The sequence below is a fragment of the Sus scrofa genome, chromosome 7 (genome assembly GCF_000003025.6).
Source record: "Sus scrofa isolate TJ Tabasco breed Duroc chromosome 7, Sscrofa11.1, whole genome shotgun sequence".
Taxonomy (NCBI): Eukaryota; Metazoa; Chordata; class Mammalia; order Artiodactyla; family Suidae; genus Sus; species Sus scrofa.
The window spans coordinates 46,298,320-46,322,329 of NC_010449.5; the positions used below are offsets into that span (position 1 = coordinate 46,298,320).

The 24,010-nt window shown below is 45.0% G+C and overlaps 1 protein-coding gene across 2 annotated transcripts in view; it reads left to right on the top strand.

Moving 5' to 3' along the window:
* EFHC1 (EF-hand domain containing 1) overlaps nucleotides 1-21,942 on the top strand; it is a 75,347-nt gene extending 53,405 nt beyond the window's left edge. For both annotated transcript variants that reach the window (XM_001928760.6, XM_013978451.2), the window contains 4 exons: nucleotides 2,339-2,552; nucleotides 3,111-3,258; nucleotides 20,161-20,371; nucleotides 21,711-21,942. In XM_001928760.6, coding sequence (XP_001928795.3) covers nucleotides 2,339-2,552; nucleotides 3,111-3,258; nucleotides 20,161-20,371; nucleotides 21,711-21,782 — 645 coding nt within the window. In that variant the 3' untranslated portion in view covers nucleotides 21,783-21,942. The remainder of the gene's footprint in view (nucleotides 1-2,338; nucleotides 2,553-3,110; nucleotides 3,259-20,160; nucleotides 20,372-21,710) is intronic.

Here is a 24,010-nt window from a genome sequence, read left to right on the forward strand (position 1 = left end):
AGGCCGGAGGGGTGGGTGGTGAGAGCCATCACCCAGGGTGCAGGTCACAGAGGCTGTTAAGTAACAAGCCAGTAGAGAATTTACAAATAAAACATGCTAAAGTCTCTCTGCTCCTCATTGTCATCATGAGCCTGTAATTCTAAACAACGTCACATAATCCTCAACCCCAAAGAGACAGTTCCTCCACACAGTAGAATTTCAGTGAATAAATGTGGAAGAGAAGAGAGCAGTAAAAAATTACCTTAAGCACATACCACAGCAATATGCTGAAAAGACCCATCAAGGGATGCTGTAATCAGTGGGAGAACTTTTGGAGAAAAGATTTTCGTAGTTTCAAAGTATCTCCCTCAAGATATTTATTAACTGCAAAGGGAAAGATGGTAACTTTACAGGCAAGAACCCCTTGCTCAGGCATCTCCTTAACCTTAACCAAGTGGTCATGGTCAATGTCACCAATAAAAAAAGATGTATTGAGGAGTTCCCTTTGTGGCTCAGGTGGCTAACGATCACAACAAGGATCCATGAGGATGTGTGTTCGATCCCTGGCCTCGCTCAGTGAGTTAAGGATCCGGCATTGCCATGAGCTGGGGTTTAGGTTCCAGACATGGCTTGGATCTGGCGTGGTTGTGGTGTAGGCCAGCAGCTGAAGCTCCAATTTGACCCTTGGCCTGGGAACCTCCATATGCCTGGGGTGTGGCCCTAAAAAGAAAAAAAAAAAAAAAAAGATGAATTGAGATCATGAACTCCTAGATATGCACTGAGAAGAACATGATGTTTTTTCCTGTAGTATTTTTGCCAAAGACGCAAAAGTGAGGTGCATAAGGGACAGTCAGCAAAACAACTGACCAATACTTATGTCAGGGTCGTGAAAGACAAGGGCAGGATGAGGAACTGTCTCAGACTGGATGAGTTTTCAGAGAAGTAACAACACAACATGGGATCCTATATAGGGTCCGGAAATGGAAGAAGAACAATAAGTGGGAAGTAAGTGAAGTCGGAATAAGGACGGCAGTTGATTTAAAGCACTGTACCATCCTTGCGTTCCTGGGTTTGATGATTGTACTCTGGTTGTACTCTGATGTGAGATGTTAATGTTGAGGAAGCTTGGTGAGGGGCTTATGAGAATTCTCTATTAATTATGCAGGCTTTCTGTAGGTCTAGTAAGCTTAAATAATAAAAATGGTAAAAATAATTTTTTTTAAATTTTAATATGCTTCTTCCTGCCAGGCCAAGCCATTGCCACTGTCCCCCCTACCCCCTTGTACTCCTGGGCCTGTAGCCCTGCTCGGAACTTGTGTTTTTTTTCAAGTGTGATGGGGATCAGCTAGAGATTTGAGAGCAGAGGAGGGATGTGCTTTGATTTTTATTAACTATGCTGTTGTAAAAAAAATTTTTTTTATTTATGAAAAAAGTTTGGAGGCGCTTAGATGGGGAATGGAATGGGGAAATTATTTCAGAGGAAACCCAAGACTCTGATAAATAAGAAATTATGACACAAATAATTCCATGGTCTGAATGAGAAGATATATGTTGAAGTTGTGATGTGAGAGGATTTTAGTCAAGAATAAGCATGTCTGTATTTAGGCTTGTTCAGTCTGGAATTTGTTTCTTGAGGGTTATGGGATCACTCTCAGTGATTTGATTTGGGAAAAGTCTTATCTATAAAGTAGTTTCTCAGAATCACTTTCAACTCTATGATATTGTATTTCTCCTTCCTCCCTTCTTACATTTTCTTTTCAAAATTATGTATAAGAAATGGATTTGTTTAAAGAATTAAACTTTGCATAATCACTTCCGCATCCATGAAGTTGAACATAATGTCAGCCAAGAGGCCTCAAGCTGGCAACCTGTGGGCAGAGTGGAGCCCATATGGGTGTTTTGTTTTTCTTTTTTTGGCTGCACCCGAGGCCTGTGAAAGTTCCCCACCTGCGCCACAGCTGCAACAATGCCGAGTCCTCAACCTGCTGTGCCACAAGGAGACTTCCCCACATGTTGTGTTTTGTTTGGCCTGCTTTGTGCTTTTAAAGAGTTGAAGTCAACATTTTAAAATCAGGGGGTTTCTATAATAATGCACATTTCTGTCTTCTCATGAAAAATAAGAAGGTCTAGCAACATTGTGGCTCCATTCCCACAAGGCAACAGTCAGCTGGAGGAGAGTTGGGGCAGCCTCCCTTAGATGAGGTGTTCTTTCCTGACCCCCCACCCCCCTGTACTGTTCATCGATATTATACTTCCCATGTCAGGTTTATACTGTCCCCTGGTCACTGTAAGTATTCAGTCTGGGGCATCTGGATAGATCATGGACCTTCATCACGTCCTCCTTTCTTCACCTTCCCAGGAATCCCCCATCCCGGAAGACAAGGGCCGCCGGTTTGTCTTATCTTATTTTCTAGCCACTGACATGATCAGTATCTTTGAGCCTCCTGTTCGAAATTCGGGGATCATTGGGGGCAAGTACCTCGGCAGAACTAAAGTTGTCAAGCCCGACTCCTCCATGGAAAACCCCATCTACTATGGCCCCAGTGACTTCTTCATTGGTGCCGTGATTGAAGGTAGGTCTCAGCACAGTTTAAGCTTTAAGCCAAATGAATGGGTTCTTATTTGGGATTTAACTCAGTTAACCCTTGTAGGAGGTAGTTAGTCTGCAGTCTAGTTGAGATAAAGCTAATATTCTCGTACATGTGGCACAGTGTCTTAATCTCCTCCTTCATCAGTTAAACTGTAAGTGGGGGTCTTCTGTTGGCTGTAAGTGAGCTTCCTAAACACTGAGCAAACTACTGTGTATTAGCTTAGAGAGCTATTGAAAGTTCACCAGTCTGGGAGTTCCCGTGGCACAGCAGAAAACGAATCCGACTAGGACCCATGAGGTTGCAGGTTCCATCCCTGGCCTCGCTCAATGGGTTGAGGATCCGGCGTTGCGGTGAGCTGTGGTGTAGGTCGAAGACTTGGCTCGGATCCCTTGTTGCTGTGGCTGTGGCGCAGGCTGGCGGCTACAGCTCCGATTGGACCCTTGGCCTGGGGACCTCCATGTGCTGTGGGTGTGGCCCTAAAAAAACATAAAAACAAACAAAAAAACATAACCAAGTGAAGCGTTTTTCTCCTCTCCCCAGTGTTTGGCCACCGGTTTGTCATCCTCGATTCCGATGACTATGTTTTGAAATACATGGAGAGCAACCCTGCCCAGTTTTCCCCAGAAGCTCTCCTGTCAATTCAGAACCACATTCGAAGGCGAGACACTCCTGCACTGGAACTGGACAGGTATGTTTGACCATCTGAGGTCTGCTTTGGCTGTGGTACAGTGACATACTCAGGGAATAGACGTCTGGGTCATCACATTCTAGATTCTCAGATTTCCTTCTCCAAATGGGAGTCCCTAGACATACACAGGTTACCTGGGTCCAGTGTGATAACTAGTAACTTAGGACCTTTTCAACTTCAGTTATTCAGCAAATACTTATCAGATGCCTAGTATGTGTCAGACACTATCATGAGGCCCCTGGGCTTTTATTAGTAAACAAAGAAGTTGTTGCCCTCATGGAGCTGACCTTCTAAGCAGCGAGTATCGCTAATAAGCAGCACAATGAGGCAGTTACACGGTGTGTTAGGTGATGAGTGCCATCGGAAAGTGCAGCAAAACAAGGGAGGGATGGGTTACAATTGATTGGGGAAGGTGGTCACACCTTCCACAGGTGACCCGGAGCAAACACTTGAAGGTGAAGGAGTTCCCTGTGTGGCTGTCTGGAGGAAGAGGGATTGGTGAGCCTTTAGACCCTAAGTATTAGCCTGCCCGGAGAACTCAAGTAACCCTGGTAAGAGGTAGGCTGTGATCGTGGCTGCCATGGATTGGGTGAGAGGAGAAGGAGCCAGAGCTGGAGTTACAGCATTAGCCAGGGGCCAGAGGGTGTACGACCTGCCAGGTCTTTGGGAATAAGTTGGCTTTTCTCTGAGTGAAAGGGACAACCATCGTGTGCTCCTGAGAACAGTGAGGGGCAAGATTTGACATCATTTGAAAATAACTGGCCGTTTTTTTGTTTTTTGTTTTTTTGTCTTTTTGCCATTTCTTGGGCCACTCCTGCGGCATATGGAGGTTCCCAGGCTAGGGGTCGAATCAGAGCCATAGCCACTGGCCTACGCCAGAGCCACAGCAACGCAGGATCTGAGCCGAGTCTGCAACCTACACCACAGCTTATGGCAACACTGGATCCTTAACCCACTGAGCAAGGCCAGGGATCAAACCCGCAACCTCATGGTTCCTAGTCGGATTTGTTAACTACTGCGCCACGATGGGAACTCCATGGCTGTTGTTTTAAGGACAGATTTGGAGGGAAATTAGTTTGGAGAATATGGCTGTAATCTAGGCACAGGATGGTGGTGTGTGGACCCGGGAAGCACCAGTGAAGATGGGGACAAGTGGTCTGATTTTGGATCTCTCTTAAGATAGAGCTAATAAAGCTTCAGCAGTATGGTATAGGGAAAATAAGAGAGAGAATGATAAAGGATGACTAAGGTTTTTTGTCCTGAGCAGCTGGGAAGAAGGGGATGGCCATGAACTGAGATGGGGAGATGTACCTTGTGGGTGGAGGAGAGTTTTTGGTGGGGGGATTTCAGTTTAGATATAGTAGGTTGATACCTGTTAGGTGTCCAAGTAGAGATGTCAAACAGGCTGTTGTAGTTGTAAATCTGGAGTCAGGTGAGGGGTCTGGGCTGGAAGTACAAATGTGGGAGTTGGGGCATATGGATGATATTTTAAGCCAGGAGACTGGGTGAAGTCTCTAAAGTAGTCATTGTAGACAGAAGAGGGAACAGTGCCAAGAATTGCTCTCTGGGATCCTCCAACCATAAGAGCTGGGAAAGAGACTGGGCAGGACAACCAGTGAGGTAGGAAGAGAGCCACGTGGGTGTGGTGTCCTAGAATCCATCCAAAGAGATGCAAAGGCCACCTCCTTTGCGTGGTGATGCAGAACTATAAATGTGGCCATGCAGGCAATCTTGGTACCAATGGGAAACTTCACTATTATTCTGTAGCTGTTAAAACTTTGGTCAAGCCATGGAAAACTCTGATGGTTATAAAAGTGTAGGGAAATAAAAACTAGTGAAATTGATTTCTATTTAGTATACTACAATTTAAAACAGTTGGAAACCCTGGGAATTCACAGTGTTGTATTTCTTTGTGAAAAGAGTCGTCAGAGTAGTGCCTGCCTTCTTGTTGTCATGTAGCTTATGACACAGAGCGAACGTTCTTTCTATGCCTTAGCAAATTGTCATGTTCCTTTCTAAGTTTGGATCAACTTCCAACATTTAAAAATTTTTGCTTTCAACGTTGTGAAATACATCCTTGCGTTCTTTTAATGACAGTGAACTATCTCAGAGTTCTTTTAATGTGAAGCGTGTTGCTGGCATCTGGGATATCATCATTCTTTTCCTTAGATCTCTTCCTTCATTCATGTCAGTAAAGCCTGCCTTCCTAAGGTCCTCTGGCTGCCCATCGGGAGTCCCTGGGACAGCAGCACGGTCAGCCGTCCACAGTCAACTAGTTCTTCTTTAACTCCACCATGCTTGACTTGAAGTCAACTTCTAGCTCTATCACTTGTTGTTTCTTTGCCACACTCATCTTTGTTGGCCAGTTTTGTCTTTTGGTTTATCCGTTTTGGTAAAATGTCACTTGGGCTTATCACTTGGTGAAAAAGAGGCAACATAGCTACACCCTTTGTTGTCTATGTGCGACCTGAGAATCCCACCCAGGGACCAGTCATGGACAGACTTTGAAAGAAGTGATACGCCTGTCACTGATCATGCTGCCATTTATGTCACAGCTCATGGACTGAAAGAAAACCTGACTGGATTTGCACTTTAGGCAGTTCCTCGCAGTTCATAAACTGTGGTGACTGCAACTTGAACCTCAGAAAACTAAATATAGAACTATCATATGATCCAACAATCCCAATCCTGGGCATATAGCCAGGCAAAACTACAATTCAAAAAGATACATGCACCTATATATTCATTGCAGCGTGATTCACAACAGCCAAGACATGGAAGCAATCTAAATGTCCATGGACAGATGAAGGAATGAAGAAGATGTGGTACATCTGCACAATGGAATACTACTCAGCCATAAGAAAGAAAGAATTCCATTTTAGCAACATGGATGGAACTAGAGATTCTTATACTAAATGAAGTCAGAAAGACAAATACCATATGATATCTATCACTTATATGTGGAATCTAAAATATGGCACAAAAGAACCTATCTATAAATCAGAAACAGACTCACAGACATGGAGAACAGACTCGTAGTTGCCAAGGGGCAGGGGAAGGGAGTGGGATGGACTGGGGGTTTGGGGTTAGTAGATGCAAACTATGATGTTTAGAATGGATGAGTCATGAGGTCCATACTGTTTTCCATCATAGTTGTACCAATTTACATTTCCCACCAACAGGGTAGGAGGGTTCCCTTTTCTTCACACCTCTCCAGCATTTGTTATTTGTAGACTTATTAATGATGGCTGTTCTGACAGGCGTGAAGTAGTAGTACCTCATTGTAGTTTTGATTTGCATTTCTCTAATAATTAGTGGTGTTGAGCATTTTTTCATGTGCCTACTGGCCATCCATATGTCTTCTTTGGAGAAATGTCTGTTTAGGTCTTCTGCCCTTTTTTCAGTTGGGTTTTTTGATTGTTGTGCATTGTATGAGTTGTTTGTAGATGTGACTGTATTTCAATTAAACTTTATTTAGAAGAACAGCCAGTGGCTGATAGGCCAACCCCCTGACCTAGTGTTTAACATTTTTGATCTACATGTAATATAAATTACTCTTTACCACTCACTTTTTGAAAGGCTTTCTTATATGAGTTCCAGAAAGCCAGAGTCTAATGATCCTGCCACTTCCCTGGAAGCTGATTCTTTGTGTCGTTTCCCAATTTCTGTCTACTCCATTGCAGTCTCTCAAAGCTCTGGTTTCTGTCCTCCTGTGTGCCTTTTTTTTTTTTTGCTTTTTAGGGCCCACCTGTGGCATATGCAGGTTCCCAGGCTAAAGGTTGAATCGGAATCGGAGCTACAGCTGCCAGCCTACATCACAGCTACAGCCACGCCAGATCCGAGTGGCGTCTGCGACCTACACCACAGCTCATGGCAACACTGGATCCTTAACCCCCTGAGCAAGACCAGGGATCGAACCCAAAACCTCATGGTTCCTAGTCCGATTCATTTCTGCTGCACCATGATGGGAATGCCCTTCCTGTTTTCTTTCTCTAAATTTTCTGGACAACTTTCATCTCATCACATGGCAGAGTGTCTGAATAAGTCACTCTCCATCCTGACATCCTCCTGACTCTATTCCCAGATTCCTGTCTGCCTGCTTGGCAGGGCTCCTGGAAACTGAGCCCCTAGCACCTCACAGTTTGTACAAGTGAGAACGAGACCATGCTTGCCTTCGTCTTTCTCTCACACCTGCTCTTCTTTTGTCCTTCTTCCTTCTTTCTGTTCATCTGTCTCATCAAGTGTCAATGACAGAGCACTGTGAGAACGTGTAAAGTACCAGCTGTGTTTGGTGCATAGGAACTGAAGCTGAATGTCAGCCCACCCCTCCCCCTACGCCGCTTTCTCTTGGTCACCTCAGTGCTCCATTTACTTTGATTGAAACCTTGGGGATGCTTTTGACTTCTTCTGTTTTGCACCATAGTCAATACACTGCTATGTTCTTTTATTTTACAGTATCTCTTCCCTCTGGCTTCTTTTTATTATTTATTTATTTATTTATTTATTGTCTTTTTGTCCTTTTTAGGGCTGCACCCATGGCATATAGAATTTCCCAGGCTAGGGGTCAAATCGGAGCTACAGCTGCGGCCTACACCACAGCCACAGCAACTTGGGATCCGAGCCACATCTGGGACCTACACCACAGCTCATGGCAATGCAGGATCCTTAACCCACCGAGCGAGGCCAGGGATCAAACCTGCAACCTCATGGTTCCTGGTTGGATTTATTTCCGCTGCACCACGATGGGAACTCCCCTGACTTCTTTTTATTCTCATCACCACCTCCTAATTTAAAGCATCCAGTCAGTTGGGAATTGCATTTATCTGCACTTAATAACAGCAACAAGAGTAACAACAAATAAGTTTACATTAGCTTAACCCAGTGGCGTTTTGTTTCTCACGGAACACAGTGTCTGAATGCCGGTGGTCCTGAACTTTCCCAGTCCAACAGAGACCTGACTTCCTTTCTTTCCCTCCTCAGACGTTCTTACAAGTAGCGTTTGTCCTCACGCTTTTCACTCTGTGGCCACACACTAAATGTTCCATCTCTAGCATTGCTTCTATATTCCAGGCAGGAAGAGGGGAGGACAGAGGCTAACAGTCTGAAGAGCCCATCTCGCCAAGTCTTTCTGGTTTTTTTAAGGGCTTGTCCACAAGCCCCACCTAGCAGCTTTGGCTTACATCTCCTTGTCTGGGCCATGTCACACGGCCACTCCTGATTGCTGCTCCAATCAAAATGAGGGCTCTATTAGGAAAAATGAGAGGATGAATACTGGGTGGTACCCACCGGCGTCTGCCATGCCCCCGTTATTGCAGGCCTGGGCTCCCACAGAGCCACCCAACGGCTGCCCACCTCCACTCTCCTCCTTAATCCACTGCACACAATTACCAGAGCCATCATCCTGGAACTTGGCTCCAAACTCATCGTACTCCTCCTCCTCTCCCAATTTTATTGAGGTATAATTGACAAAAATTGTGTGCATTTAAAGTGTACAATGTGAGAGTCCCTGTGGTGGCTCAGCAGATTACAGACCCGACCAATGTCCATGGGGATGCAGGTTCAACCCCCAGCCTTGCTCAGTGGGTGAAGGATCCATGTTGCTATAGCTGTGGTGTAGTCCAGCAACTGCAGCTCCAATTCGACCCCTAGCCTGGGAACTTCCATATACCACAGGCGCGGCCCTAAAAAGCAAATAAATAAAAATAAAGTGTACAATATGATGATTTGCTATACATATACTTTGTGAAATGATTACCACAATCAAGTTAGTTCACACATTTATCATCTCATATAGTTACCATACATCCTTGTGTGTGTGGTGGGAACATTTAAAACCTACTCTCTCAGCAAGTTGCAAGTATAGTACTAGCTATGGTCCCTATGCTGTGCCTTAGATCCGCAGAACTCATTCACCTCATAACTGAAAGTTTGTACCCTTTGGCCAATGTCTTATTTTACTCCTACTCTATAGCCGCTGGCATCTGCCCTTCTACTCTCTGTTTCTATGAATTCAACATTTGAAAAAAAATTTTTGTGTGTCTTTTTAGGGCTGCACTCGTGGTATATGGAAGTTCCCAGGCTAGGGGTTGAATCAGAGCTGTAGCTCTCGGCCTACACCACAGCCACAGCAACACAGAATCCAAGCTGCGTCTTCAACCTACACCATAGCTCACGGCAATTCTGAATCCTCAACCCACTGAGCAAGGCCAGGGATCAAACCCACATCCTCATGGATACTAGTCAGGTTCTTTACCACTGAGCCATAATGGGAACTCCTGCATTCAACATTTTTAGAGTGCACTTATCAATGAGATCATACAGTATCTGTCTTTTTCTATCTGGGTTTTTCATTAATCATGATGTGCTTCAGGTTCATCTGTGTTGTCACCAGTTGGAAGACTTCTTTTTTAAATCCATTCATCTGTCCAGATGACACTTTGAATGTTTTCATATCTTGGCTATTGTGAATAACTACGAAGAATATAAGAGTGCAGATGTCTCTTTAAGATACTAATTTCATTTCCTTCACATATATGCACCCAGGAAAGGGATTGCTGAATCATATGGTAGTTCTGTTTTTAATTTTTAAAGGAACCTCCATACTGTTTTCCACAGTGTCTGCACCATTTCCCACCACTGTTGGTAGGAATGTACAAGGTTCCCTCTTCTCTATGTCCTTCCCAACTTGTTATCTCATCTTTTCTTTTTTTTTTTTTTTTTGTCTTTTTAGTGCAGCATATGGAGGTTTCCAGGCTAAGGGTCTAATCGGAGCTGTAGCCACCAGCCTACGCCACAGCCACAGCCACAGCAACACAGGATCCAAGCCATATCTGTGACCTACACCACAGCTCATGGCAACGCCGGATCCTTAACCCACTGAACGAGGCCAGGGATGGAACCGGCAACCTCATGGGTCCTAGTCAGATTCATTTCCACTGCGCCACGACGGGAACTCCTTTTTTTTGTTTGTTTGTTTTTGTGGTTTTGGCTGTCTTTTTGATAGTAGCTATCCTGACAAGTGTGAGTGGAAATCTCATTGTGGTTTTGGATTTCCATTTCCCCGATGCTCAGTGATGTTGAGCATCTTTTCATGTACCTATTGTCCAGGTGTGTGTCCTCTTTGGAAGAATGTCTGTTCAGGTCTTCTGTCCATTTTTTAATCAAATTGTGTTTTGTTGGGTTTTTTTTGTTTTTTTTTTGCTTCTGATACATGTGAATATATATTTTAGATGTTATCCCCTTATCAGATACATGATTTCTTGTGGTTTGAATGTTCGTGTCCCTCTAGAATTCATACGTTGATAACCTCACGTGATGGTTTTAAGAAGTGGGGCCTTTGAGAGGTATTAGTGGCATTATGAAGGAGGCCTCGGAAGGCTCCCTAGCCCCCTCCCACCATGTGAGGACCCAGCAAGAAAGCGCTGGCTATGAATGCTTTCCTCACAAGCCACCATGTGGAATCTGTGGTGCCATGATCCTGAACTTCCAGCTTCCAGAACTGTGAGAAATACATTTCTGTTGTTTGTAAGCCCCCCAGTCTCTAGTATGTTGTTACAGCAGCCCAAGTGGACTAAGACTATTTGCAAATATCGTCTCCCATTCTGTGGACTATTTTGTTTTGTTGATTATCTCCTTTTCTTACATTAGTTTAATGTAGTCCCATTTGTTTATTTTTGCTTTGGCTGCTTGTGCTTTTGGTGTCATAGCCCAAAAATCATGGCCAAGAACGATGTCAAGGACCTTTTTTCCTGTTTTCTGCTAGGAGTTTTACAGTTTCGGGTCTTATATTTAAGTCTTCAATCCATGAGTTAATTTTGTGGGTTGTAGAAAATAGGGATCCAGTTTCATTCTTTTGCATGTGGATATGAAATTCTCCCAGCACCGTTTGCTGAAGACTGTCCTTTCTCTATTACGTATTCTTGGCACCCTTGTTAAAGATTAGTTGACTATATGTACAGGTGATCTTATATCTGGGCTCTGTGTTCTATTCCATTGGTCTATATGTCTGTTTTTATGCCAGTTCCACACTGGTTTGATAACTATAGCTTTGTAATGCAGTTGAAATCAGGAAGCGAGATGCCTCCAACTTTGTTCTTTTTTTTCAATAATACTTTGGCTGTTTGGGGGTTTTTTGTAGTTCCTCACAAATTTTAGGATTTTTTTTTTCTATTTCTGTGAAAAATGCCCTTGGAACTTTGTGGTGATTGCGTTGAATCTATAGATGGCTCTGGGTCATGTCGACATTTTTAGCAATGTCAGTTCTTCCAGTTTAAGAATACAACATATCTTGGAGTTCCCGTTGTGGCGCAGTGGTTAACGAATCCGACTAGGAACCATGAGGTTGCGGGTTCGGTCCTTGCCCTTGCTCAGTGGGTTAAGGATCCGGCGTTGCCGTGAGCTGTGGTGTAGGTTGCAGATGCGGCTTGGATCCCGAGTTGCTGTGGCTCTGGTGTAGGCTGGTGGCTACAGCTCCGATTCGACCCCTAGCCTGGGAATCTCCACATGCCGCGGGAGCGGCCCAGGAAATAGCAAAAAGACAAAAAAAAAAAAAGAATACAACATATCTTTCCATTTGCTTGTATCATCTCCAGTTTCTTTCATCAATATCTTATAAAGTTTTCAGTGTTCTGGATTTTTACCTCCTTGATTAAATTTGTTCCTAAGCATTTTTAAAATGCTATTGTAAATGAGATTGTTTTCTTAATTTTTCTTTCAATAGTTCATTGTTAGTGTGTAGAAATGGAATTAATTTTGTATGTTGATTTTGTAGCTTGGATCTCTACTGAATTTAGTAGTTTTTTGGTGGCATTTTTAGGGTTTTCTATATATAAGATTATGTCATCTGCAAACAAAGTCTTACTTCTTCCTTTTCTATTTGGATGCCTTTCATTTCTTTTCCTGGCTTCATTTCTCTGGTTAGGTCTGTGTTGAAAATAAGTGGCAAGAGTAGACAGACATCTCAATCTTGTTCCTAAACTTACAGAGTAGGCATCATTGTCTTGTTCTCTGCTGGGTATGATGTTAGCTATGGTCTTGTCATGTGTGGCTTTTATAATGTTGAGAGTTTTCATCATGAAAGGATATTGAATTTTTTTTTGTCAAATGCTTTTTCTCTATCTATTGAGATGATCATATGACTTTTATCCTTCATTCTATTACTGTGGTGTATTGATTTGTGTATGTTGAACCATCTTTGCATCCTAAGGCTCAATCCCACTTGATTACGATGTATGGTCCTTTTTTTTTTTGCTTTTTAGGGCCACACCTGTGGCATATGGAAGTTCCCAGGCTAGGGGTCCAATCAGAGTTGTAGCTGCCAGCCACAGCAACATAGGATCTGAGCTGCATCTGTGACCTACACCACAGCGGACAGCAACGCCAGATCCTTAACCCACTGAACAAGGCCAAGGTTCGAATCCACGTCCTCATGGATACTAATCAGGTTCCTTACTGCTGAGCCACCTCGGGAACTCCATATGATCCTTTTAATATGCTGTTGAATTCAGTTTGCTAAGATTTTGTTGAGGACTTTTGCATTTGTGTTCTCCAGGGAAGTGGCCTGTAATTTTCTTTTCAAACATTGTCTTTGTCTGGCTTTGATGTCAAAGTAGTGTTGGCCTTGCAATACAAATTTAGGAGTGTTCCCTCCTCTTCAGTTTTTTGGAGGAGTTTGAGAAGAATTGTTATTAATTCTTCTTTAAATGTTTGGTATAATTCACAGTAAAACCTTCTATCTGGTCCTGGGCTTTTCTTTGTTGGGACATTTTTTTGATGACTGATTAAATCTCCTTACTTGTTATTGGTCTGTTCAGATTTTCTGTTTATTCATGATTCTGTCTTGGTAGGTTGTATGTTTCTAGGAATTTATCCATTTCTTCCAGTCTACGGATGTGTAATTATTCATGATAGTCTCTTATGAGCCTTTGTACTTCTGAGGTATTAATTATCACGTCTCTTCACATTTCTTATTTTTAGTCTTTTTTTTTAAATTGGTCAAGCTAAAAGTTTGTCAATTTTGTTGATCTTTAAAAAAAGCAGCTCTTAGTTTCATTGATCTTTTCTGTCATATTTCTAGTCTCATTTATTTTTGCTCTGATCTTTATTATTTTCTTCTGCTAACTTTGGGCTTAATTTTTTTTTCTTTTTCTAGTTCTTTGAGGTAAAAACTTAGGTTATTTGAGATCTTTTTTTTTTTTTTTTTTCTTAAGGTAGCATTTCTTGCTATAAACTTCCCTCTTAGAACTGCTTTTGCTGCATCCCATAAATTTTGATATGTAGTAGGGGGACCCTTGAACAGCACAGGTTTGAACTTGTGGGGCTACTGCATGCAGATTTTCTCAGTATATACATATTATACTACTGCATAATCCTTAGGGGGTGGAACTATGGATATGTAAGAACCCCATATTCAGAGGGCCCAACTAAGTTATATACAGATTTTTGACTGCACAGAGGGTTTACCCCTAAACCCTGCATTGTTCAAGGGTCAGCTGTTTTTCCAGTTTTGTTTGTTTCTATATATTTTTATTTCCCTTTTGATCTTCTTTGACTTCTTCATCATTAGTACTTATAAGAGGTTGCTATCACTTAAAAACAAAATTCTGAAGTTCTTAATCTAGAATCCAGGAACCTCCATAGTATGGCTCCAAATATCCATCTGCCCAGAGTTCTGGGAGGCCTTTCCTACCTTGCCACACACTCTGCACTCTGACAGACAGGTCCACTATATGGACCTCAAGCGTTCCTTTTTTTTTTTTTTTTTTGGTCTTTTTTTTTTTTGCTATTTCTTGGGCCACTCCCGTGGCATATGGAGGTTCCCAGGCTAGGGGTCGAATCGGAGCTGTAGCCATCGGCCTACGCCAGAGCCACAGCAACGCGGGATCCGAGCTGCGTCTGCAACCTACACCAAGCTCACGGCAACGCCGGATCCTTAACCCACTGAGCAAGAGCGGGGACCGAACCCGCAACCTCATGGTTCCTAGTCAGATTCGTTAACCACTGCGCCACGACGGGAACTCCTCAAGCGTTCCTTTTTTTGTGCCTTTTCTCAGCCTCTTTCCACCATCAGTGTTCCTGTATTTCATTCTGCAGTCGTGAGCTCTCACATCCTTCAAGGCCTGGATCAGATGCTGCCTCCCACTTCAGCCCTTCCTGGTCCTCTTCTCCTCAGCACCTCCCTTGAATGGTCATGGTCCTTTTCTCCTTTCTGTTTGCACCTTTACGGTTTGTGTCCTAGCTCCCCATCTGGAGAGTAGGGATCCTTACTGGAGACAAGTTTCTTGTTATATGCAACAGCTAGAACTTTATTCTAGAGCTAGCATTGAGCCATATGTGCTCAGTGGATAGCTGCTAGATGAGTGAACAGACCTCCCTACCAGGACTGTCAAAGGAGCTTCACTGAAAGCTAACATTGGCGGAATTCCCATCGTGGTCAGCAGTAACAACCCCAATTTATATCCATGAGGACGTGGGTTCGATCCCTGGCCTCACTCAGTAGGTTAAGGAGATCTGGCACTGCTGTGTGCTGTGGTATAGGTTTCAGATGTGGCTTGGACCTGGTGTTGCCATGGCTGTGGCGTAGGCCGGCAGCTACAGCTTCGATTCGACCCCTAGCTTTGGAACTTCCATATGCTGTCAGGTACAGCCTTAAAAAGACAAAAAAAAAAAAAAAAAAAAAAAAAAAAAAAGCCCGAAAACAAACAAACAAAAAAATGACACAAAAAACCCTCCAGACATTAGCATGTGTCTGCCATGTCAAGTACTCAGTTAATTCTCACAGGGGTCTTTGTGAACTGGCTTTCCTTAAAAACTCCCTATGGCAGGTAAGGAGACCAAAGCATGGAGAGGCTCATGATCTCAAGACCATGCAGACATTAAAGTAGCAAAGCTGAGATTTTGGACCAGGCAGTCAGGGTGTGGAGCCCATGCTCTTAACTACAGTTTATTCTGTCTTGCCCAAGAGAAACACCGAAAAGTTAGAGTATATTCTTATAGTCATCTTCCTGACTGTCCGAGGAGTGGGTTTACCGTCACTGGGGCAGAGAGGAGGCCCTGGGCACAGATCAGGAGCTAAGGTCAGACTGAAAGGTAGACACTAAACGTTGCAATTAAAATGGCCACACTTTAGGAGTTTCCATCGTGGCTCAGCTGTTAACGAATCCGACTAGAAACCCTGAGGTTGCAGGTTTGATCCCTGGCCTCTCTCAGTGGGTTAAGGATCCAGTGTTGCCATGAGCTGTGGTGTAGGTCACAGACTTGGCTCGGATCCCGTGTTACTGTGGCTGTGAGGTAGGCTGGTGGCTACAGCTCTGATTCGACCCCTAGCCTGGGAACCTCCACATGCTGTGGGTGCGGCCCTAGAAAGACAATAAATAAATAAATAAATAAAATGGCCACACTTTAAACTTCTAGTACGTTGTTGATATTGATGTATACGGTATGTGTGTATACAATAGGAAAGAAAGAAAATGATTTCAGACTGCTTTTTAAGAAAATATGTGAATTCCACGGCTCACGTTTGCTTTTATGGAAAGTGCAGAGGGGCCACTGAATGGCATAGCACAGAGTCTGAACCTGTCTCGGGTGTCGGCCCTTGTATTCACCTGCTCACCTGTGGAACAGTCCTTACCCTGAGCCGTGCGGCTTTCCTAACAACAGACCTGGCTGCCCCCCACCACCCCCCGCAGTCAAGTAGGGGCCCTGACTTTGGGTAGTTCTTTAAGTTCCACTTTTAGCTTTTAACCTTAAGAGCACCACCTGTTGCAGGCTCTCTTAGAACTGACACCATCTTATTCTAAGGCATGTTCCTGTTGTACGAAGCAGTGTGGGTTCTTAAAGTCTTCAGGGCAAGGGGAGTTATCTTCTCATAAAATGATTAGATGATCACATTTTAACCTTATATGCTCCATGGCTCTAACCGCTGAGAAGATACGCAAGATTTGGCTTTGCTTTCTGACAAAAAACAGCTCCCTGGCAGTCGTTTGTAATTTAGTATATAAGATTGTAGTTGAACACATCAGTCCAATATATCCTGCTTCTATAATAGATAATGCCAGGCAGCATTTAGAGACTAGAGATCTGGGAGTTCCCCTTGTGGCGCAGTGGTCAACAAATCCGACTAGGAACCATGAGGTTGCAGGTTCGGTCCCTGCCCTTGCTCAGTGGGTTAAGGATCTGGCGTTGCCGTGAGCTGTGGTGTAGGTTGCAGACACGGCTCGGATCCCGTGTTGCTGTGGCTCTGGCATAGGCCAGTGGCTATAGCTCCGATTCAACCCCTAGCCTGGGAACCTCCATATGCCGCGGGAGCGGCCCAAGAAATAGAAAAAAAAAAAAAAAAAAAGAGACTAGAGATCTTTTTTAAAAATGATTTTTATTTTTTCCATTATGGTTGATTTAAGCACTCTGTCAATTTCTGCTATACAGCAAAGTGACTCAGTCATACCTATATACATACATTCTTTTTCTCACATTATCCTCCATCATGTTCCATCAAAAGTGACTGGATTTAGTTCCCTGTGCTGTACAGAAGTATCTCATTGCTTATCCACTCCAAATGCAATTGTTTGCATCTATTAACCCCAGTCCATCCCATCCCCCCTTGGCAACCACAAGTCTATTCTCCAAGTCCATGAGTTTCTTTACTGTGGAAAGGTTCATTTGTGCTACACATTAGATTCCAGATATAAATGATATCATATGGTATTTGTCTTTCTCTTTCTGCCTTACTTCACTTAGTATGAGAGTCTCTAGTTCCATCCATGTTGCTGCAAATGGCATTATTTTGTTCTTTTTTATGGCTGAGTAGTATTCCATTGTGTCTGTATACCACATCTTCTTAATCCATTCACCTGTGATGGACATTTAGGGTGTTTCCATGTCTTGGCTATTGTGAATAGTGCTGCAGTGAACATAAGGGTGCATGCGTCTTTTTCAAGGAAAGTTTTGTCAGGATATATGCCCAAGAGTGGGATTGCTGGGTTATAAGTTCTATATTTAGTTTTCTAAGGTACCTCCATACTGTTTTCCACAGTGGTCATACCAATTTACATTCCCACCAACATTGTAGGAGGGTTCCCTTTTCTCCATACCCTCTCCAGTATTTGTGTTACTTGTTGACTTGTTAATGATGGCCATTCTGGCAGGTGTGAGGTGGTACCTCATAGTAGTTTTGAGTTGCATTTCGAGACTAGAGATCTTTATTACAGTTTTGTTTTTGCCTCACTGTAACACGTGCTCAGAGTAAGACAACTTAGGAAAAATTTAAAAAATACAAATAGAAATAAACAAGAATATTTCTTAAAATTCCATAACCCAAAGATGACTACTTTGAATATATTTTTTGTTGTTGTTGTTTTTGTTTTTTTTTTTTTTTGTCTTTTTGCCATTTCTTGGGCCACTCCCGGGGCATATGGAGGTTCCCAGGCTAGGGGTCCAATCGGAGCTGTAGCTGCCAGCCTGTGCCAGAGCCACAGCAACGCAGGATCCGAGCCGCGTCTGCAACCTACACCACAGCTCACGGCAACGCTGTATCTTTAACCCACTGAGCAAGGGCAGGGATCGAACCAGCAACCTCATGGTTCTTAGTCAGATTCGTTAACCACTGCACCACGACGGGAACTCCTGAATCTTTTGTTTTAATATGCATATAAAATGGAATAATTCAGAGTTCCTGTCGTGGCACAGCGGAAACGAATCTGACTAGCAACCATGAGGTTGCAAGTTCGATCCCTGGCCTTACTCAGTGGGTTAAGGATCTGGCGTTGCTATGAGCTGTGATGTAGGTCACAGACGTGGCTCAGATCCGGCATTGCTGTGGCTGTGGCGCAGGCCAGCAGCTACAACTCCGATTAGACCCCTAGCCTGGGAACCTCCATATGCTGCCCTAAAAAGACAAGACAAATAAATTAATTAATTAAATGGGATAATTCTCCACACTATTTTATCAGCCATTTTCACTTGGTAGTCTATCACGAACATTTATGATGTCATGAAATATTTTATGGTGCATTGATAATTTTTTACGTAGGTATTACATTCACATGGGTTATCTGTGTATGTATGAAGGAACCCTTGAAAAGTTTTGTTCCCACTCCATCTTCCAGTGACCTCTTACCCTCTGTTCTTTCATAGGTAACTACCACTTTCATTGGTTTTTTGGAATATAGTCCCTGAATTTCTTCATATAATATATGCAGATTTAAATATTTTTTCTTACTCCTCTACAACTTTGACATAAAAGGTAGCATTCATTCAGTATATTTTTGCCTCTTGATTTTCTCACAGTTTCTTTCTACAACATTGTCAACAGCTGCATTATCATTACGTTGCCTGATTGTAGTGTATATCATTTAACCAACTCCCAAAAATTGGACATTTAGGCTGTTTCAGGACAGCCTTATAGATATATCTCTGTATACCACTCATAGTCACTTCCTTAGGATAGATTACTTGAAATTCTTTATTTTTATTTTTATTTTTTTGTCTTTTTGCTATTTCTTTGGGCCGCTCCCGCGGCATATGGAGGTTCCCAGGCTAGGGGTCGAATCGGAGCTATAGCCACCAGCCTACGCCAGAGCCACAGCAACGCTGGATCCGAGCCGCGTCTGCAACCCACACCACAGCTCACGGCAATGCCGGATCATCAACCCACCGAGCAAGGGCAGGGACCGAACCCGCAACCCCATGGTCCCTAGTCGGATTCGCTAACCACTGCGCCACGACGGGAACTCCTACTTGAAATTCTTTGCCAGGCTTTTTGTTTTGTGTTTCCAGATTTTTCCTGAAAGCTCACACCACTTTACACCTCCCTCAGCAAGGGTTGCCAGCAGGCACGAACGTGAACTTTTTGAATATTATGTACAGGAAAAAAGAGGAACGAGAAAGCAGTGGTGGGTTGGCTTCTGAAGGTTCGGAAGGAGAGGGACCCAGCGAATGGTGGTTGGGGGTCCTTGAAAGGACACGTGAGAATGGACGGAGGGCAGTTCTGGTCTTGCCTCTGACATGCGGTCTGGGACAAGTCACTAAGGTCTTTTGGGCTGTTTTCTTGTCTTCAAAGAAGGAAGGAGCCTTTACTGAGTGTATTTGGGCCCAATCTTGTTCCAAAACAGATTTACAGAAACGAAACAAGAGTCTCTCCAGCTCCAGCATTCTGTATTTTGCTAATCGTACTTTCATGTTCAGAGGAATTAAAATCAAGCTTCTGCTTATCCTGGTTGTGTTTTGAAGGGATGGACCCCCCTCGTCCTAATGCTCTGAGTTACTCATCTCTCTCCATTTCCATAAATGCTAAGCCTAAATTTCTCAATCCACCACACAGAGCAGTCTCTTAACTTCTGTAAGTGAGATAACCTCTCACAAAATTCCAAGTGAACTGGGGAGGAAGAGGTTCCTTACTCTGTGTGTGTCTGTAGATTAAAACATTTTTTTTCTTTTCTTTTTAGGGCCGCATATGGAAGTTCCTGTCGAATCAGAGCTTCAGTTGCAGGCCTACACCACAGCTATAGCAATGCCAGGGCCAAGGCAGTGCTAGATCCTTAACCCATTGAGCCACATGGGAAATCCTAAAACATTTCTTTCTAGACGATGTAACACAGATGATGGCAATCATGTGACTCCCACAAGCGCCTGACTTGGGGGTGGGGGGTGGTGTAAGATTTGGCTCTTGCTGGTGTGGCAATTGAATCAGTGGCCGAAGAGTCGGGGCTGAGCCTAATCAGGGTCCCTGATGTGAGGCCAGCCGTCTGCCAGGCCCTGCAGACACGTGTTCCATCATCGATCAGTTCAGTGTCAAAGCTGTTTGTCACTAGAAGCTTCCCTGATTTCAACGAATGAGAACTCTGGTCGCTGAGATAAGACCAGTCAAGAATAAACACCATGTCCAGCCTTTCCTTCCTTTCTCCACAGCCAGCGGACAGAAAAGGACCCAGGCACACAGGAACTAGAGGTGCTGATTGACACGATCCAGAAGCAGCTGAAAGATCACCCGTGCAGGGACAGCATCCGCGAGGCCTTTCGGATTTATGACACGGAGGCTTCAGGATACGTGGACAGGGAGACATTCTTTAAAATCTGCGACTCTCTGCACCTCCCGGTGGATGATTCTCTGATTAAGGAGGTTAGTAGGAGCTCTTCCTGGGGAGGGGCTGGACACCCCCACTGGCTCCCAGAGGCACTTGCGTGTGCATTTTGTTTGAACTGGGGACGACTTGAGGTGTTGAGCTCAGATCTCCTGTTTCATCCTGCTTACGGCACTTGCCTTTGACCCTAGCATTGGTGTTCCTTCCTGAGTGGTGGTGCAGGGCATCTTTTTACCGGGAGCACCGGTAAGCAATGTGAGGGCTGAAGGAGGTGGCTGTCAAGGGCAGACGCAAAAGCTGGACTGAGCAGAACGGTGCCTTTGACTCCTTCGTGTCAGCCGTCTGTAGGGCTAGCATGGGAGGGGTGTGTGGCCACTGCCCCGGGCAGCGGCATCCGTCTCTAGGGTCCTGGCCAGCTGCCAGTGAAGGGACAAAGTGGACCTTCTCCTCCTAGAGTTTCCGTGAAGGAGCTGCAGAGGGCCTTTCCTACCTTTTTGCATTATAAACCCCTCTGGCCGTGGTTCCCCTTCTAGGACAGACTCTCTCCCGCAATTGCCAACCGTGGTGCCTTGTTATCACTGAGACCTTCTCATTGACTAAGAACATTGCCGGGCTCTAGACTTTCTGAATGACTCTTGAGCAGATAGCGACGTCTGGAAGTTGAAACTTATTTAGGGGAGGCTTTTGTTTGGGGCCAGGGGGACTGGGTTGGAGAGGAGGACTTTCAGGCAGGAACATTAGCAAGGGTTAGGGAAGGCAGGGAGAAGGAGAACAGTTCACGTGGGCAAACGCCCATCTCACTTCCTGAGTGCCAGGCTGACAGCACGCCCAGCCTCTGCTGTTAAGTCCCTGGTACCAGCTGTGACCTGACACGGGAGAGCGGAGTGCAGTTGGGGAGGTGGGCAGGGAGGCGTGGGTGGAGTAGATTCGCACACGTCTCTCGAGATCAGTGTACTTACTGTCACTCACCAGTGACTTTCAGGGGACATGGTTTTGAGCAATGACAGCGAGATTTTTCTGTTAGGCTGTGGTAACAGCAGCCTGCTATTTTAAGAGTCTAGCTCTGCGCAGACTGGATGGACAAAGTTGTGTACTAGAATATAGAAACAACAATGCTTTGGCAACGACAGTGCTCTTATAAAGGTTCGACCTGAAGCCTTGGGCAGGCCTCTTCCTCCCTCTGAGCTTTGATTTCATGGAGTGTAAGATGGGGCTAATCTGACCCTCCTCCCAGGCTCATGGGAGCCTTTCAGAATCAGCCAAGATTATAAAGGCTCCAAGCTGCTTTACCAAGTGGGGGACCGTTACCAAGAGCGCTGGGCAGCCGAGCTGAAGGCAGCCCGCCCGGCTCTCACGGGCTCACCCTCTCCCCCGCAGCTCGTCAGGATGTGCTCCCACGGAGACGACAAGATGGACTATTCCAGCTTTGTCCGCGCTTTCTCCCACTGAGCTGCTGAGGACGAGAGCAGCACGTTTCGAGGTCAGGCCTACACACACCTTGTGCTCTTCCTAGAGGCCTTTACAGAGCTCTTGAAGTGATGTTTCGTTTCTGAGTCTTATATTCCACTACCACTGAAGCCTAAATTAAATTGGATCTTGTAGGAGCTAAGCTTGGTGCCTCATTTAGGGAGGGGGTGGGTAGGGGTGTTGTGATGGCTCATTTTACGTGTCAACTTGATTAGGCCGAGGGGTGCCTGGCCGTTTGGTCAGACGTTGCCCTGGGTGCATCTGCGAGGCTGTCTCTGGATGAGATTAACATTTGAGTTGGCAGATGGAGTAAAGCAGATGGTCCTGGGGGAGCAGGGTGGCTCTCCCCACCCCCTCATCCTTCCCTGATGAGAGAGAACTCCCTCTGCCTGCCTTGACGTCGTCAGCTTTTTCCTTTTCAAACAGACACGGGCTCTTCCTGGGTCTCCAGCCCCCTGGCCTTGGAACAGGAACTACACCATCAGTTCTTGAAGGTCTGCAGCTTGACGGTGAACACTGGAGCTCGTCAGCCTCCATAGTTCCATGAGCCAGTTCCTTACAGCCAATCCTTTTCTCTCTCCATATATGCAGCCTACTGGTTCTGCTTCTCTGGAGAAGGAATCTGACTAATGCAGGTGTAGAATGATTAAGAGCAAGAGGACGGATGGAATTTGTTCGGGGAGACAACCCGTGGCGTCTGGTGTTGCTGCCAGACAGCCCCCGCCCATCCCAGGATTGTAGGGAAATAGACACCCTGTTTTTTCTATCTTTCTTTCTTCCTTTCTTTTGTCTTTCTTTCATCTTTCTTTCTGTATTTTTATGGCTGCACCCATGGCATATGGAGGTTCCCAGGCTAGGGGTCAAATAGGAGCTGTAGCCACTGGCCTACACCACAGCCACAGCATTGCAGCATCCGAGCTGCGTCTTCGACCTACACAATAGCTCACCGCAACGCCGGATCCTTAACCCACTGAGTGAGGCCAGGGATCAAACTCTCGTCCTTATGGATACACCACTGAGCCACACTGGGAACTCCTGATATTATGTTTTCCAAACCACAGTTTCTAGACCCAGTAGTAGACCTACAGGATCGATTAGGAAATATCGGAGTATGGCACAGTGATTTTATTCCTTCATGAAACTTGTTTCAGCTGAATGTGTATTTACTGGGTCATGATGTAAAATGTATTTCTTAGGAGTTCCCATCGTGGTGCAGCGGAAATCAGTCCAACCCAGGAATCATGAGCTTGCGGGTTTGATCCCTGGCCTTGCTCAGTGGGTTAAGGATCCGGCGTTGCCATGAGCTGTGGTGTAGGTCGCAGACGCAGCTCGGATCTGGCGTTGCTGTGGCTCTGGTGTAGGCCGGCGGCTATAGCTCTGATTAGACCCCTAGCCTGGGAACCTCCATATGCTGCAGGTGTGGCCCTAAAAAAGCAGAGGGGAAAAAAAGTGTATTTCTTGATGTGGGTTGTAGTTTAAAAAAAAAACACAACAAAAAACTGCTTCAAGAAAGCCTGGTTTTGAGATAGATGGAAAGACTAGTAGCAGATACTCATTTCCCACTGAGCTCTGACAGACACTTCAGAAGCAGGGCTGCTCCTTAGCTGGAGTCAGCCACCAACTTTCTCTATAAATGCTGCCTCGGAGTCTTTGCTGCTACCTGTACTCTGTCTTCACGACCAGGGGCCTGAACATACCATCTAGTTAGGGTGTAGCAAACCCATATCTGTAGGCATGAAGGGTATCTAAGGCGTTAAAGCCGCTAGATGTTTCCAGAAAATCAAGGGTCACTCGGGTGAGTGGACATCCTGCTGACGTAGAAGCCCTGCAGAAACAAGCAAGCAAGGAAACCAGCCAGCCCAGCCCCAAAACTCAGAGCACAGATGAGCCAGCAGGCCTAGGACGGCCACCTGCTCGAGCTCCTCAGGCAGAGCCTCTCGCCCCGTCAGCACCGCGAACCTTCACCTCAGGTACGCGTGTCCTGCTCAGTCCTCACAGCCCCTGGGTGTCCTTGGCTAACTGCACCCGTCTCCTGAGCTCTTTCTGGGGATGGTTCTGGGAAAAACAGGACAGCCTCGAGCAAGCAGGCCGCCTGCCTGATGCCAGCAGTGCCTCCAACACTCAAGACTTCTACCTGGTGCCCACACCAACATCTATGGCTTTTATACACGGTCTGAACCCCGTCTCACAGCCAAATGACGTCAGAACGG